This window comes from Salmo salar, chromosome 13 (assembly GCF_965601325.2).
Source record: "Salmo salar chromosome 13, fSalSal1, whole genome shotgun sequence".
NCBI classification, from domain to species: Eukaryota; Metazoa; Chordata; class Actinopteri; order Salmoniformes; family Salmonidae; genus Salmo; species Salmo salar.
The window spans coordinates 90,023,016-90,039,965 of NC_138303.1; the positions used below are offsets into that span (position 1 = coordinate 90,023,016).

A 16,950-nucleotide genomic window follows, 5' to 3' on the forward strand; every position below is an offset into this window, starting at 1 on the left:
CAGAGCTTAATGATGAGCTTGAAGGGTACTATGGTATTGAATGCTGAGCTATAGTCAACGAACAGCATTCTTAGATAGGTATTCCTCTTGTCCAGATGGGAAAGGGCAGTGTGCAGTACGATGGCGATTGCATCGTCTGTGGATCTTTTGGGGTGGTAAGCAAATTGAAGTGGGTTTAGGGTGTCAGGTAAGGTAGAGGTGATATGATTCTTGAATAGTCTCTCAAAGCACTTCATGATGACAGAAGTGAGTGCTACTCAGTCATTTAGTTTAATTCAGTTTGTCTGAACATGCTCTGAGGATGCGGCTAGGGATTCCGTCTGGGCAGGCAGCCTTGCAAGGGTTAACATACTTAAATGTCTTACTCACGTAGCCCACGGAGAAGGAGAGCCAACAGTCCTTGGTAGCTGGATGCGTCGGTGGCTGAGAGGATTCCAAGAGTGTGCAAAGCTGTCATCAAGGGTGGCTACTTTGAAGAATCTCAAATAGAAAATATATTTTGATTGAACACTTTTAGGTTTCTACATGATTCCATGTGTGTTATTTAATAGTGTTGATGTCTTCAGCATTATTCTACAATGTAGAAAATAGTACAAATAAAGAAAAACCCTTGAATGAGTAGGTGTGTCCAAACTTTTGACTGGTACTGTATGTACAGTAGGAACTAAATTCATTTATTTCAACAAGGCACATCTGTATGTAAAAAAGATACTATTAACATTTGAAATAACTTTAACATTCAAAGCAATTAAATTGTAGTGAGAAATAAAAAAAAACAGTACAATAAAACCATAAAGTTGCCAGACTTCAGTATACTTCAGACTCCAGAAATGAATGTGTATAATTCTTTCACCCATTCAATCCCTCATTCACCCCTCTGTTAATTGTTACTTGTCCATGGACCAGCTGACATGTCATTGTCATGTTGTATCAGTTTGCTGTGTTAAAGATGCCTACCTGCGGTCATTGTATAGAAACGCAGTAATACATGTAAAACCCATATCTGCATAAAATAGCTCCCTCATTGCCTGGATAATCTCTCGATTAGATATCAACACTTCCTACAGATGATAACCTGTGTTATCAAACCCAGAGGAAAATGCAATGTCAGGATACTCATTTTTAGTACCACTTGGTTTTACAGCCACTGCTACACCAAAGCAATAGTCATGCCAAATTTAACCAGACGTTTTAAGTGAGAACATTATTTAATTAATGGCGTTTATAAACCACTAGTGTGAACGTAATTGCTGTCTGAAATCTGTTGCTTCAGGGGTCTACTGAGAAACCTACAACTCAAACTGTTTTAACTGCCACCTACAGGTGAGAGAACATGTTGCATACACCTCAACAAGCCTTATGGTAGGGCACTGTGTTTTGTTTGATCATGTCACTTGACCTGGATTTAAACCTTTATTTAAAGCATTTTCCAGAAATTAGAATTATACCAAAAATGAAAGCAATTGTCTGAGGATGGTACTGGACCATCTGACATAAAAAGAAGAGAGGAAAGTTTGATGAAAAAGCTGTAGCCCTTTACACTCGTAACTGTATAAGGGTTGAAAATGGCAGATTTCAGCACTAATAAATTGGAAGACAGTAACTGCTATACATGACATAACAGCTCTCTGGCTCTGCACTTCACAGCACTGTATGGATTTTGACTGACAGACAATCTGAATTTGAGCACCTCGAGCAACAAGTTGCCTTATCCCTCCTGCTAATTTGGCAACTTTTGCAAATGTTTTGTTGTCTGAGTGGGGGAAATGCTGGACATTAAGAGGATTCTATGTATTTTGAAAGACGAGACATTGAGGATTATAATAAATACCATCTTGACATAGCCACGGAAAGTAGGGGTGCTGAGGGTGCTGCTGCACCCCCTTATAAATCTTTTTAAAAAGTATTAATATAAGAAATACAGTTACAAGATGACAAATGGCATATGCTTGGCTGTTCTAAACAGAATGAGCCTATGTTTGTCTATTGTGAAGACAATTAGCTGCGGCACACGCACCTGAAGGCACTCATGATTCCTTTCTACGCGCATCAAAATTATGCCTAACACTGTAATATCATATTTAATAACTTAGCTAGTCATGTTGGCATTAGAACAGGCTTTCAGATGATGCCCACCTGACCCGGACTGAGATTTATACTGGGATGTTTTTGAATTGCGTAGACGACGACAACAACAACAACAGTAATTGTGTGAGGACGGGGATGCAGGGTTGTGTTCCAAACAAAACAACTATAAGTGTACTTGCTCTAGTTCCTCACGGGCACAGCTAGGAGAGCACAAAAAATATACTTTTACACTGAACAAAAATATAACGCAACATGCAACAATTTAAAAGATTTTACTTAGTTCATATAAGGAAATAAGTCAATTGAAATAAATGCATTAGGCCCTAATCTATGGGTTTCACATGACTGGGAATACAGATACGCATCTGTTGGTCACAGATAACTTTAAAAAAAGGAAGGGGCGTGGATCAGAAAACCAGTCAGTATCTGGTGTAACAACTATTTGCCTCAGGCAGGCGACACATCTCCTTCACGTAGAGTTGATGAGGCTGATGATTGTGGCCTGTGGAACGTTGTCCCACTCCTCTTCAATGGCTGTGTAAAGTTGGATATTGGTGGGAACTGGAACACGCTGTCGTGCATGTCGATCCAGAGCATCCCACACATGCTCAATGGCTGACATGTCTGGTGAGTATGCAGGCCATGGAAGAACTGGAACATTTTCAAATTCCAGGAATCCTTGCAACATGGGTCCATGCTTTATCATGATGAAACATGAGGTGATGGCGGCAGATGAATGGCACGACAATGCGCCTCAGGATCTCGTCACGGTATCTCTGTGCATTCAAATTGACATCGATAAAATGCAATTGTGTTCATTGTCCGTAGCTTATGCCTGCCCATACAATAACCCCACCACCACTCTGTTCACAACATTGCTCGGTACAGATGAAACTGCGACGAGCACAATTCACGGATGTCAGTGGCCATCGAAGGTGAGCGTTTTCCCACCTAAGTCGGTTACGACGCCGAACTGCAGTCAGGTCAAGACTCTGGTGAGGACGACAAGCACGCAGATCAGCTTCCCTGAGATGGTTTCTGACAGTTTGTGCAGAAATTCCTCGGTTGTGCAAACCCAGAGTTTCATCAGTTGTCCTGGTGGCTGGTCTCAGACGATCCTGCAGGTCAAGAAGCCGGATGTGGACGTCCTGGGCTGGCGTGGTTACACAGGGTTTGCCTGTGAGGCCGGTTGGACGTACTGCCAAATTCTAAAAAATGAAGCTGGAAGCAGCTTATGGTTGAGAAATTAACATTCAATTATCTGGCAACAGCTCTGGTGGACATTCCTGCAGTTAACATGCCAATTGCACTCTCCCTCAAAACTTCAGACATTTGTAGCATTGTGTTGTGTGACAAAACTGCACATTTTAGAGTGGCCTTTTTTTCCCCCCTGCACACCTGTGTAATGATCATGCTATTTAATCAGCTTATTGATATGCCACACCTGTCGTCAGGTGGATTTATTATCTTGGGAAAGGAGAAATGCTCACTAACAGGGATGTCAAAAAATTTGTGCCCCAAAATGTAGAGAAATAAGCTTTTTGTGCATATGGAACATTTCTGGGATCTTTTATTTCAGCTCATGAAACATGGGACCAACACTTTATATGTCGCTGTTGAATGTATCCAGAGTGAATACTGTAGTATTTACTGAAGTATAATGTAGTATTTACAGTTTACTATAGTATAAATACTGTAGCAAAAAAAAGAGTAGTACACTATATATACAAAAGTATCTGGACACCCCTTCAAATGAGTGGATTTGGCTATTTCAACCACACGCGTTGCAGACAGGTGTGTAAAATCAAGTACACAGCCATGCTGTCACGTCCTGGCCAGTATAAGGGTTAATTGTCATTTTAGTTTGGTCAGGACGTGGCAGAGGGTATTTGTTTTATGTGGTTCAGGGTGGTGTGTTAGTTAGGAGGGCGTTTGATTTATTATTTCCGGGTTTTTGGTTTATGATCTATGTTTATGTAATTCTATGTTTAGTCTAGGTAGTCTGTTTCTATGTAGAGTTAATTGGGGTGGACTTCCAATTGAAGGCAGCTGTGTGGTGTTGCCTTTGATTGGAAGTCCTATATTAGTTGGGTGTGTTTGTCTGTGTGTTGGTGGGAGATTGTTCCGTGTTTAGTGTGTGTAAACCTAACAGGACTGTCAGTGTATCGTGCGTTCGTTTTTGTTATTTTTGTATGTTCGTTTTGGAATTTATTAAAAGTTCAAAATGAACCATCTCAACTCTGCTGCATATTGGTCCTCATTTTCCGATGATGATTTCGCCATATCGTCCTCTGACGAAGAAACCCCTGACAGAATCTCCCACCAAACCAGGACCAAGCAGCAGAGGAAGGAGCAGAGGAATTTTGATTTGGACAATCGGAAGAGATGGACATGGGAGCAAGTTATGGCCGGAGAGGGCCCATGGAGAATGGCTGGTAAGGACCGGGAACGTTTCCGAGGATCACGACTGACGGTGAAGCACGAGAGGCACCCCCAATCATTTTTTGGGGGGGGGCACACGGGTAGTTTGGCTAGGCCTAGGAAGAGCCGGAAGCCAGCTACCCGTGGTTATATGGAGGAGCTTATGAGGTGGAGAGCGCCATGTTTCGCTGAGGAGCGCACTATCTCACCCATACGCACGCACAGTCCGGTGCGCGTTATTCCAGCCCCTCGCAGGTGCCGTGCTAGAGCGGGCATCCAGCCTGGTAGGAGGATGCCTCCGCAGCGCATCTGGTCGCCGGTACGCCTCCGAGGACCAGGCTACCCAACTCCCGCTCTACGCACGGCTACCATCAGGCCCCTGCACAGCCCAGTCTGCCCTGTACAAGCACCCCGCTCGTACAGGGCTACTAGTTCCATCCAGCCAAGATGGGTTGTGCAGGAGGTAAGATCAAGACCGACTGTGCGCCTCCATAGCCCTAGGTTTCCAGCTCCTGTCTCTCGTGCAGACCCGGAAGTACGTCAGCCCAGTCCGACTCGTCCTGTTCCCGCTCCCCGCACTAGCCTGGAGGTGCGTGTTCCCAGTCTGGTACGCCCAGTACCAGCACCACGCACAAGGCATCTAGTGCGTAAACCCAGCCTCGCCAGTCTAAAGTCGCCAGAGCTGCCCGCCAGTCAACAGTCGCCAGAGCTGCCCGCCAGTCAAGAGTCGCCAGAACTGCCCGTCAGTCAAGAGTCGCCAGAACTGCCCGTCAGTCAAGAGTCGCCAGAACTGCCCGTCAGTCAAGAGTCGCCAGAACTGCCCGTCAGTCAAGAGTCGCCAGAACTGCCCGTCAGTCAAGAGTCGCCAGAACCGCCCGTCAGTCAAGAGTCGCCAGAACCGCCCGTCAGTCAAGAGTCGCCAGAGCCGCCCGTCAGTCAGGAGTCGCCAGAGCCGCCCGTCAGTCAAGAGTGGCCAGACTGCCCGGAGCTGCCAGAGTGGCCAGACTGCCCGGAGCTGCCAGAGTGGCCAGACTGCCCGGAGCTGCCAGAGTGGCCAGACTGCCCGGAGCTGCCAGAGTGGCCAGACTGCCCGGAGCTGCCAGAGTGGCCAGACTGCCCGGAGCTGCCAGAGTGGCCAGACTGCCCGGAGCTGCCAGAGTGGCCAGACTGCCCGGAGCTGCCAGAGTGGCCAGACTGCCCGGAGCTGCCAGAGTGGCCAGACTGCCCGGAGCTGCCAGAGTGGCCAAACTGCCCCGAGCTGCCAGAGTGGCCAGACTGCCCCGAGCTGCCAGACTGCCCCGAGCTGCCAGACTGCCCCGACTGCCCCCGGCGATGCCAGAGTGGCACGACTGCCCCCCGGCGATGCCAGAGTGGCACGACTGCCTGGAACGGCCAGAACCGGAGCCACCTCCAGATATAGGTGGGTTGGGGAGGGGGGGTGTAGCACAGTGCCGTCGTTGACGGCAGCCACCCTCCCTTCCCTCCCTTTAGTAGGGGGGAATTTTTGTTTTGTTGTTGTTTGGGGTTGTTTTTCTTGTTTTCTTAAGGTGCTTCCGGGGTTAGCACCTTTAAGGGGGGGTACTGTCACGTCCTGGCCAGTATAAGGGTTAATTGTCATTTTAGTTTGGTCAGGACGTGGCAGAGGGTATTTGTTTTATGTGGTTCAGGGTGGTGTGTTAGTTAGGAGGGCGTTTGATTTATTATTTACGGGTTTTTGGTTTATGATCTATGTTTATGTAATTCTATGTTTAGTCTAGGTAGTCTGTTTCTATGTAGAGTTCATTTGGGTGGACTTCCAATTGAAGGCAGCTGTGTGGTGTTGCCTTTGATTGGAAGTCCTCTATTAGTTGGGTGTGTTTGTCTGTGTGGTGGTGGGAGATTGTTCCGTGTTTAGTGTGTGTACGCCTAACAGGACTGTCTGTACATCGTGAGTTCATTTTGTTATTTTTGTATGTTCGTTTTTGAGTTTATTAAATGTTCAAAAATGAACTATCACAACCCTGCTGCATTTTGGTCATCTTTTTCCGACGATGATTTCGCTATATCGTCCTCCGACGAAGAAATTCCTGACACATGCAATCTCCATAGACAAACATTTGCAGTAGAATGGCCAAACTGAAGAGCTTAATGACTTTCAACATGACACCGTCATTGGATGCCACCTTTACAACAAGTCAGTTTGTCTAATTTCAGCCCTAATAGAGCTGTCAACTGTAAGTGCTGTTATTGTGAAGTGTAAACATCTTACAGCAACAACAGCTCAGCCGTGAAGTGGTAGGCCACACAAGCTCACAGAATGAGAACGCAGAGTGCTGAAGCGCGTAGTGTGTAAAAATTGTCCTCCGTTGCAACACTCACTTCCAAACTGCCTCTAGAAGCAACATCAGCACAAGGACTGTTTGTTGGGAGCTTCATGAAATGGGTTTCCATGGCTGAGCAGCCACACACAAGCCTCAGATCACCATGTGCATTGCCAAGCGTCGGCTGGAGTGGTGTAAAGATCACCGCCATTGGACCCTGGAGCAGTGGAGTGATGAATCACGCTTCACCATCTGGCAGTCCGATGTACAAATCTGGGTTTAGCGGATGCCGGGCGCACCGCCCCGCAGGCCAACTGTAAAGTTTGATGGAGGAGGAATAATGGTCTGGGGCTGTTTTTCATGGTTCGGGCTAGGCCCCTTAGTTCCAGTGAAGGGAAAACGTAACGCTACAGCATACACAATGACATTCTAGACGATTCTGTGTTTCCAACTTTGTGGCAACAGTTTGGGGAAGGCCCTTTCCTGTTTCGGCATGACAATGGCCCCGTGCACAAAGCAAGGTCCATACAGAAATGTTTTTTCAAGATCGGGAAGGAACAACTTGACTGGCCTGCACAGAGCCCTGACCTCAACCCCATGGAGCACCTTTGGGATGAATTGGAATGCCGACTGCGAGCCAGGCCTAATCGCCCGAAACATCAGTGCCCGACCTCACTAATGCTCTTGTGGTTGAATGGAAGCAAGTCCACGCAGCAATCTAGTGGAAAGCCTTCCCAGAAGAGTGGAGGCTGTTATAGCAGCAAAGGGTGGACCAACTCCATATTTATGCCAATTATTTTGGAATGAAATATTTGACAAGCAAATGTCCACATACTTTTGTAGTGTATATACCATAGTATTTGCTGTAGTGGTTTTGCTGACTGTAGTATACTGTAGTATCTACTGTAGTTTTTGCGAACTGTTGTATACTGTAGTATTTACTGTAGTGTTTTTGGTGACATTACTGTAGTATTTACTAAAGTGTTTTTGTTTTATATTTGACATAGAAGTGTGGGACGTTGTCCTTCAGGAAACCTACTGTAGAAATACTAAAAGAGCAAATTTTCCATAACCTGTAAGGAGGTAGAACTGGGTTGGGAATGGAGACTTCAGCGCTTCTGCTCTTTTCTATAACCTGTAGGCAACACAATATATGGTCTATACTTGGCATATAGGTTTCTCACTCAGGGGGGGGGGGGGGGGCAAAAATAGGGATGAGGGGAATGGGCAGGGTATATGGAAATGAAATACTGCAGTATTTACTATATTTAAATAAGTGTAGTGTTTGTGTGGAATGTGATGATTTTGCAGACATTTCTGTAGTATTTATTTACTGCAGTGTTTTTGGGGGGATTTACTATAGTATTCTACAGTATACTACAAAATTATTACACATGATCTACAGTGTGAAGTATGGTATTACATAGTATACTACAGTTTACTACAGAATTCTATAGTAAGTACCCTAGTATTCTATAGTCATAATCATTTTTTATGTCAGGATGTCCCTTGGGCTGTAGGCTGCAACGCCTGAATGGCTTCAATATCCAGCCATGTTCATTTTTAATGACCAAGAAGATAGATGTCTGATATTTAATTAGAAGGCTCTGTGTCATCTACTGGGGTATTGTATGAGACTGGCGCTTTATTGAGGGAACCACTGTTGATCACCTGTGGTGTAACTGATAATGATGATTGTGAATGTATTGTACTGTAGTGGTTATGTATTGGAGTGGTTATCCATTTGCCTGTGTTTTCTGCCTGGTTGTGTCTGTGTAATCAGTGATGATGTGTCCTGACCCGGGGAATGTGGAGCACAGCCGGAGGATAGTGACGGGATCCCGTTTCATGGTGGGATCAACGGTGCAGTATGTGTGCAATAAAGGCTACTCCCTGTCTGGAAGCACACTGCTCACCTGCTACAACAGAGACTCAGCCAACCCCAAGTGGAGCGAGAGGCTGCCCAAGTGTAACCGTAAGTCGGGAAACTATATCTGGTCAAATACACACACATGCACGCCCGCACACACAGTGTTTTTTATTTTATTCAAGCAGGATAGTCGTCCTCCTCTCTATCAATCAGCACTGTTTTTCTAAAAGTCTGCAGTATTCCTTTAGATAACTCAGAGAACTCTGTGCCAGTAAGTGTATCGTTCAATTTGTGCTGTGATTTGTTGAGTCAACTCAACTGACATTACAAAAAATTGATTCCATTGCATGAGCGGCATATGTTAGCATAATTTGAATTAACATTATACATTACCATGGTAATCCAACATCAGTTGATAGAACATTCCACATTACCATGGAAATGATCACATCACAATACCAGGCAGCCATTGCGAGTGTACCCATGAGTTTACCATTCAAATTGCCAGGGTTAGAGCTTCCAAGCATGTTCTATTCATTCTATTTCTGTGGTGATAGAGCCTTTTCATAGCTGCATCTATCAGTGTGAAACATCATTACTTTTGCATAGCACAAAACAAAGCGAGGCACAGCTAACTGCCAAAATGAAGGAAACACCAACATAAAGTGTCTTAATATGGCATTTAGATTTATTTGATAATTTACAACACAATACAAGCACATGTGGATAATGCATTTAAAATCATTAAGAGTTAGAAAAAAAGTTAGAAAATGTCCATTGTGGTCCTCTTAAATAAATGGCTCAATGTAGAGTGCCTCAACAGCATGGGATGTTAGGTGAGAAGGACATCTCCAATAAGAATTCCTATTGTAAACTATCTAGGGTTATGACAATAGGGTATTAAAACCTGTTGGGGCTAGGGGGCAGTATTTGCACGGCCGGATAAAAAACGTACCCGATTTAAACTGGTTACTACTCTTGCCCAGAAACGAGAATATGCAAATAATTAGATTTGGATAGAAAACATTCTAAAGTTTCTAAAACTGTTTGAATGGTGTCTGTGAGTATAACAGAACTCATTTGGCAGGCCAAAACCTGAGAAGATTCCATACAGGAAGTGCCCTGTCTGACAATTTGTTCTCCTTCTGCGGCATCTCTATCGAAAATACAGCATCTCTGCTGTAACGTGACATTTTCTAAGGCTTCCATTGGCTCTCAGAAGGCGCCAGAAAGTGGAATGACGTCTCTCCAGTCTCTGGGCGAAAAACAGCAGGAGATTTTGTGAGTGGTCAGGCTGAGAACAGTGACACTGGAGATGCGCGTTCATGTGAATTCTCCATGTTTTTCTTTCTCTCTTTGAACGAATACAACGTCACCCGGTTGGAATATTATCGCTATTTTACGAGGAAAATCGCATAAAAATTGATTTTAAACAGCGTTTGACATGCTTCTAAGTACAGTAATGGAATATTTTGAATTTTTTTGTCACGAAATGCGCTCGCTCGTCACCCTTCGGATTGTGACCTGAACGCACGATTATTTGAATATAACAATGGATTATTTGGAACCAAAACAACATTTGTTGTTGAAGTAGAAGTCCTGGGAGTGCATTCTGACAAAGAACAGCAAAGATAATCCAATTTTTCTTATAGTAAATCTGAGTTTGGTGAGGGCCAAATTTGGTGGGTGTCAAATTAGCTAGCCATGATGGCCGGGCTATGTACTCAGAATATTGCAAAATGTGCTTTCACCAAAAAGCTATTTTAAAATCTGACACCGCGATTGCATAAAGGAGTTCTGTATCTATAATTCTTAAAATAATTGTTATGTTTTTTGTCAACGTTTATCGTGAGTAATTTAGTAAATTCACCAGAAGTTTGCAGTGGGTATGCTAGTTCTGAACATCACATGCTAATGTAAAAAGCTGTTTTTTGATATAAATATGAATTTGATTGAACAAAACATGCATGTATTGTATAACATAATGTCCTAGGAGTGTCATCTGATGAAGATCATCAAAAGTTAGTGCTGCATTTAGCTGTGGTTTTGGTTTTTGTGACATATATGCTTGCTTTGAAAATGGCTGCGTGATTATTTTTGGCAGGGTACTCTCCTGACATAATCTAATGTTTTGCTTTCGCTGTAAAGCCTTTTTGAAATCGGACAGTGTGGTTAGATTAACGAGAGTCTTGTCTTTAAAATGGTGTAAAATAGTCATATGTTTCAGAAATTGAAGTTATAGCATTTATGAGGTATTTGTATTTCGCGCCACGCGATTCCACTGGCTGTTAACTAGCATCCCACCTTGCCCAGGGAGGTTAACTTCAGATGAAATGATTATAGGTTTCTGTTATTGAATCAGAATAAACCATCCCATGCATTAAATGAAATTGAAACAATCAATGACTCCACCAAGGCAAGTTGGCGCGCGTTGGAGCTAAAAAAAAAATGACGACACCCAAAAATATCCAGAAGCACCTCACGTTGTGGTTACTCACTACTTGGTAGATATTCCCTCAGCGAAGTATGGCAGTTCCATGCAGGTTTCCTCACAAAGTCCAAGGCAAGCACAGCTACCCATGCAGACAGTACTCCTTAGCCGTAACCGATATCCCATGGGAACACAAACTTGTTAAGCTTCCCAAGCAATTATCTCCCGGTGTCACACGATGCTAGGCTAACCTCAAGGCTGGCAAATACCTCCACGACGAGACGGTAGCTTCAGTCTTTACTAAGTTTTAACAAAATTATAACAACTCTTTTATTAAATAAAATATGTATTTCCCTTCATGTCTCAGTAGGTATGGGTTTTGTTGTAGTTCTGTTGTCTTCTTTTATAATTTTTCTTCACCAACCGTCCTAAGGTAAAATGTCCATCCCTTTTCTCAAGGTCCCTTTTTCCCTCTCTTTTTTCCCAGGCCTCCCGTTAACCAGGTCAACTCCCATTTGGCCACAACTTAACAGGCGACCTTATTGGTCAAAACTTAAACTTCAAAGTAAAACAAACTATTCACTTAAACATTAAATAAATATTTCTTCAAAAAGCATAATGCATTAACAACATTACAGTTTAGGAGCAATTCAATCATCTTTTAAATATAATACCAATTAATTATAACAAATAAACTCCATACTTGGTTCAAACAAGGGTATTACACAAACATAGTAGGCCTAGGCTAGACAGTCGACCTAACCTACTATCACGTTTAATGTAAGACCCAGATGCAGACTGTGTCAAAGTAACAATGTTTATTACAACAACAGGGGCAAAGGTACAGGACTACAGGCAGGCTCAGGGTCAGGTCAGACAGAGGTCGGTAATCTAGAGTAGTAGGTCAAAGGTACAGGACGGCAGGCAGGCTCAGGGTCAGGACAGGCAGAAGGGTCAAAGTCGGGAAAAACTAGAAAACAGGAACTTAGACAAGACAGGAGCAAGGGGAAAACCGCTGATAGGTTCTACAAACAAAAACAAACTGGCAACAGACAAACAGAGAACACAGATATAAATACACAGGGGATAATGGGGAAGATGGGCGACACCTGGAGGGGGGTGGAGACGAGCATAAAGACAGATCAGGGCGTGACACCTACTAGGCATACTTAGGTTACAGATATAATGAATAAATGTTTGAACTTGTATAGTGCTTTTCAAAAAAGCTCAAAGCGCATAAAAAGAAAAACAACAAGCATAACATTTAAATGATGGAGATTGAAAGTCTCTGTTGGCGTTGGGCCACCTTTAGCCTCGAGACCTGCTTCAATATGCCTTTGGAATAGATTCTACATGTGTCTGGAACTCTATTGGAGGGATGTGGCACCATTCTTCCGTGAGAAATTCCATGATTTGGTGTTCTTTGTTGACAGTGGTGGAAGACACTGTCTCAGGTGCCACTCCAGAATCTCCCATAAGTGTTCAACTGGGTTGAGCTCTGGTCCCCCCCCCACACACACACACACACACACACACACACACACACACACACACACACACACACACACACACACACACACACACACACACACACACACACACACACACACCCTTTAAACCCCCTATGCTCCTTTGAGACAGTCACGCACTGACCATAGAGATCCTTATTATTCTCTATGTTTGGTTAGGTCAGGGTGTGACTCGGGTGGGGAAGTCTATGTTTTCTGTTTCTTTGTTTTTGAGCCAGTGTGGTTCCCAATCAGAGGCAGCTGTCTATCGTTGTCTCTGATTGGGAATCATACTTAGGCAGCTTATTTTCCACCTGTGTTTGTGGGAGGTTGTTTTCTGTTTAGCATCTGAGCCTGACGGAACTGTGCGTTTTCATTTTTGCTTTTGGTTATTCTTGTTTGAGTGTTTCTTGAAATGAAGTATCATGAACACTTACCACGCTGCGCCTTGGTCCACTTCTCCTTCTAATGACGAGCGTTACAGAGACCCCCACTTTTAAAGTCACTGAGATCTCTTATAGCTATGGTAGCCAAAAATAATGGCTAACTGGGCATTTTTATACATGACCCTAAGAATGATGTGATGTTAATTGCTTAACCTCTAAAAGTCTAAGCCGTTAAACTGACATATGGAATTATTTTAATATGGTCATACCATGGATCATTTAGCTATTTGATTTTGATTTTTGGACTCCTTTAGGTGTCAAAAAAAATACAGAACAAATATTTGATAACATATTAAATTTGGCCTTTACTGCTATAGCACAGAAACACATTGAATAACCCATTCATAAATTGCAAACAAGACAGTCCAAAAATAAATCATAAGGAATAAGGTTTTGAAGTGTTTGTCCTATATCTGCTCAGGAAATATTATATATATATATATATATATTTAACCCCTCATATTTGTTTTCACAAAACTACCTCCATACTTACATTGATTTGTATGGGTTACCTTCAGACAAGTCCTGTGACACGTGTGGTGGGTCGTAGAGCAAAACGGGGAACATCATCGTGTTCATGAGAGTCTCATCTTTCCATAGAGTGGTCATATTAGTTAGTAGGCAAAACATACGTTTTTGTGAGAAGACCGATTTTCAGGATGTCTCCTGGTGTGACAAACACCGCTCTAGCTCTGCCACTTTCCACTGCAGATGCGGAAGGGTGGATTGAGAAGCAGCCCAGGCAAAAAAACAGATCTCTAGTTTAAACTGACAGATTTCTATGGGGATTTTTGTATTATGTTAATTAGATTGGCACATGGGTGCGTCAATATACTCTTAGGGATTAATTAACTCAGAAACCACACCTGTGTGGAAGCACCTGCTTTCAACATACTTTGTATCCCTCATTTACTGAAGTGTTTCCTTTAATTTGGCAGACCTGTAGCTGCCTTGTGTAAGTAAGTGGTGGCAGGCTGTACTGTACTGATGTTAGAAATGATACATGTAATAAGGGTACTCTGCTGTCTAAGAAACATAGAGACAACCATAGTGACAGCCATGGTGTGTGTCTGTCTGTGTGTGTCCTGGCAGCTGAGAAGTACGAGCCCTGCAGGAACCCTGGTGCCCCCTCCACCAGCGTGCAGAGCTTAGAGAAAGCCTTCTACCAGGCAGGGGAGACACTGAGCTTCTCCTGCCATACCGGCTATGAGCTGCAGGGGGAGCCCACCATCCGCTGTGTCCCTGGACACCCGTCACAGTGGAGCGGCACACCACCCGCCTGTAGAGGTACACTCTGCACACGTCTCAACTTCTAATAACTTATGATGCCCAGTTCCATGATGTGTAAAATGATCAGGGTACTCAAATTGCTTTTCTTTTTTTCCAGCATCCTCTTTGCAGTATTTGAATGAGCGAAAGTTGGATGGTAAGTACAGTATATCAGCTAGTTGTATCCAGTGTGAAGTATTATGATGCCAATTGAAGAGATATACATTACATGACCAAAGGTATGTGGACACCTGCTCGTTGAACATTTCATTGGAATTCATATGGAGTTGCCCCCCTCCCCCCCCCCCCCCCCCTTTGCTGCTATAACAGCCTCCACTCTTCTGGGAAGGTTTTTCACTAGAGATTTGAACATTGCTGTGGGGACTTGCTTCCATTCAGCCACAAAAGCGTTAGTGAGGTCGGGCACCAATGTTAGGCGATTAGGCCTGGCTCGCAGTCGGCATTCCAATTCATCCCGAAGGTGTTCGATGGGGTTAAGGTCAGGGCTGTTGAGGTCAGGGCTGTGTTTCTCATCACTCCAGAGAACGCATTTCCACTGCTCCAGATTTCAATGGTGGTAAGTTTACACCACTCCAGCCAATGCTTGGCATTGCGCATGGTGATCTTAGGCTTGTGCTGACTTGTTGGAATGGTGGCATCCTATGACGGTGCCATGTTGAAAGTCGCTGATCTCCTCAGTAAAGCCGTTCTACTGCTGTGCTCTTTTTTATGTGCCTGTCAGCAACAGGTGTGGCTGAAATAGCCGTATCCACATACTTTTGTGTATATATAGTATACTTATGCTGTACTTGTTTCAGGTAATTTCTAGTTATGCATGTTTCATGTTTTTTTTCAGTTGCTAGTCCTGAGTACGGTATTGAGGGAACCAACATTGTCATCGCCGTTCTGATTCCTGCCGCGGTTGTATTGGTAGTCATCCTGGGGATTTACCGTCTACTTTGCAAAGTGAGTATGAGAATGAGAGATTGGGAAGTAACTACATTACACTCATCAATTGCTAAATCAGGTATATGCTTCAGAGCAGTTGAGACTGTTCAAGTGTGCTTGTGTGTCTCTCTGTCCCTCTTAGACTTCAGGGGAAGACCATCAGAATGCCAACATCATCCCTGCCGCCGTATGACAACATGACAGAGGAATCAGCCTTCAACAACCCAATCTATGATACAGGAGTAAGTACGGATGTCATGCACATGAATCTCCAAGACGTGGACTCCAAGAATACCATTGTCCAGTCCTGATCCATCTCATTGCCATCTGCCTGACTGTCATCTCATATCGTACCAGCAGAGGGCACCATCTCCCATCCCAGCTACCAGAGCTCTGAGCTGAGCCTCTCAATTTATGGTCTTGTGATGAATACAGACAAGCACTATTGCCAACAAATTCTGGCTCTCGAGGTCTATTACTTAGCTTTGAACTTTGGAAGCTCTACAGTCTACTTAGCTTTAAATCTTTAAAGCAGTACAGTCTACTTAACTTTAAAGCTCAATGTGTTTTTGTATGAGTATCACATCTATTTTCAGTGGATAAATAGGACCGCACAAGCACTCCATCAGTGGAAAGGGGACATGTAGTGCACAGATGTGTTTACATTTGAAATTTGAGCTTGACAACTATGTTCCTGGAGAGATTATGTAGTATTGTAGTATTGTATGAAGGAGGTGAAAAATATATTTTTTTAATACTTAGTATCAGTGTCAGCTTCAAAGACACTTTATAGCTCATCCATCATTGTGTCATTATCATGTCATTCACATGTGATTGAGTTGTGCAGTCATTGAGTCTCATCCATTAATTACACTGAACAAAAATATAAACGCAACATGCAACAATTTCAAAGACTTTACTTAGTTACAGTTCATATAAGGAAATCAGTCAATTTAAATAAATTCATTAAGCCCTAATCTATGGATTTCACATGACTGGGAATACAGATATGCATCTGTTGGTCACAGAAACCTTTTAAAAATAAAGTAGACGCGTGGATCAGAAAACCAGTCAGTATCTGCTGTGACCACCATTTGCCTCATGCAGAGCAACACATCTCATTCTCATAGAGCTGACCAGGCTGTTGATTATGGAGAACTGGAAGATTTTCAGCTTCCAGGAATTGTGTACAGATCCTTGTGACATGGGGCCATGCATTATCATGCTGAAACATGAGGTGATGGCAGTGGATGAATGGCACGACAATGGGCCTCAGGATCTCGTCACGGTATCTCTGTGCATTCAAATTGCCATCAATAATGTGCAATTGTGCTCATTGTCTGTAGCTTATGCCTGTCCATACCATAACCCCACTGCCACCATGGGGCACTCTGTTCACAAAGTTGACATCAGAAAACCACTTGCCCACTTAACACCATCATCTGTCAACAGTTGAAACCGGGATTCGCCCGTTCACAACATTTTAGAGAAATCTGCTTTTTGTGCATATGGAACATTTCAGGGATCATTTATTTCAGCTCATGAAACATGGGACCAAAATCAAATCAAATGAAATGTATTTATATAGCCCTTCGTACATCAGCTGATATCTCAAAGTGCTGTACAGAAACCCAGCCTAAAACCCCAAACAGCAAGCAATGCATGTGAA

General features: G+C 43.5%; 1 protein-coding gene across 2 annotated transcripts in view; it reads left to right on the top strand.

Annotated features, from left to right (window-relative positions):
* The window catches only part of LOC106568079 (seizure protein 6), a 267,843-nt gene that overhangs the window by 241,768 nt on the left and 9,125 nt on the right, over positions 1 to 16,950 (top strand). For both annotated transcript variants that reach the window (XR_014380182.1, XM_082960429.1), the window contains exons 12-15: positions 8,593 to 8,784; positions 14,157 to 14,351; positions 14,452 to 14,490; positions 15,190 to 15,523. Coding sequence is in view for 1 of the 2 variants with exons in the window: in XM_082960429.1 (XP_082816555.1) it covers positions 8,593 to 8,784; positions 14,157 to 14,351; positions 14,452 to 14,490; positions 15,190 to 15,482 (719 nt within the window). In the remaining variant the exon portion in view is untranslated. The remainder of the gene's footprint in view (positions 1 to 8,592; positions 8,785 to 14,156; positions 14,352 to 14,451; positions 14,491 to 15,189; positions 15,524 to 16,950) is intronic.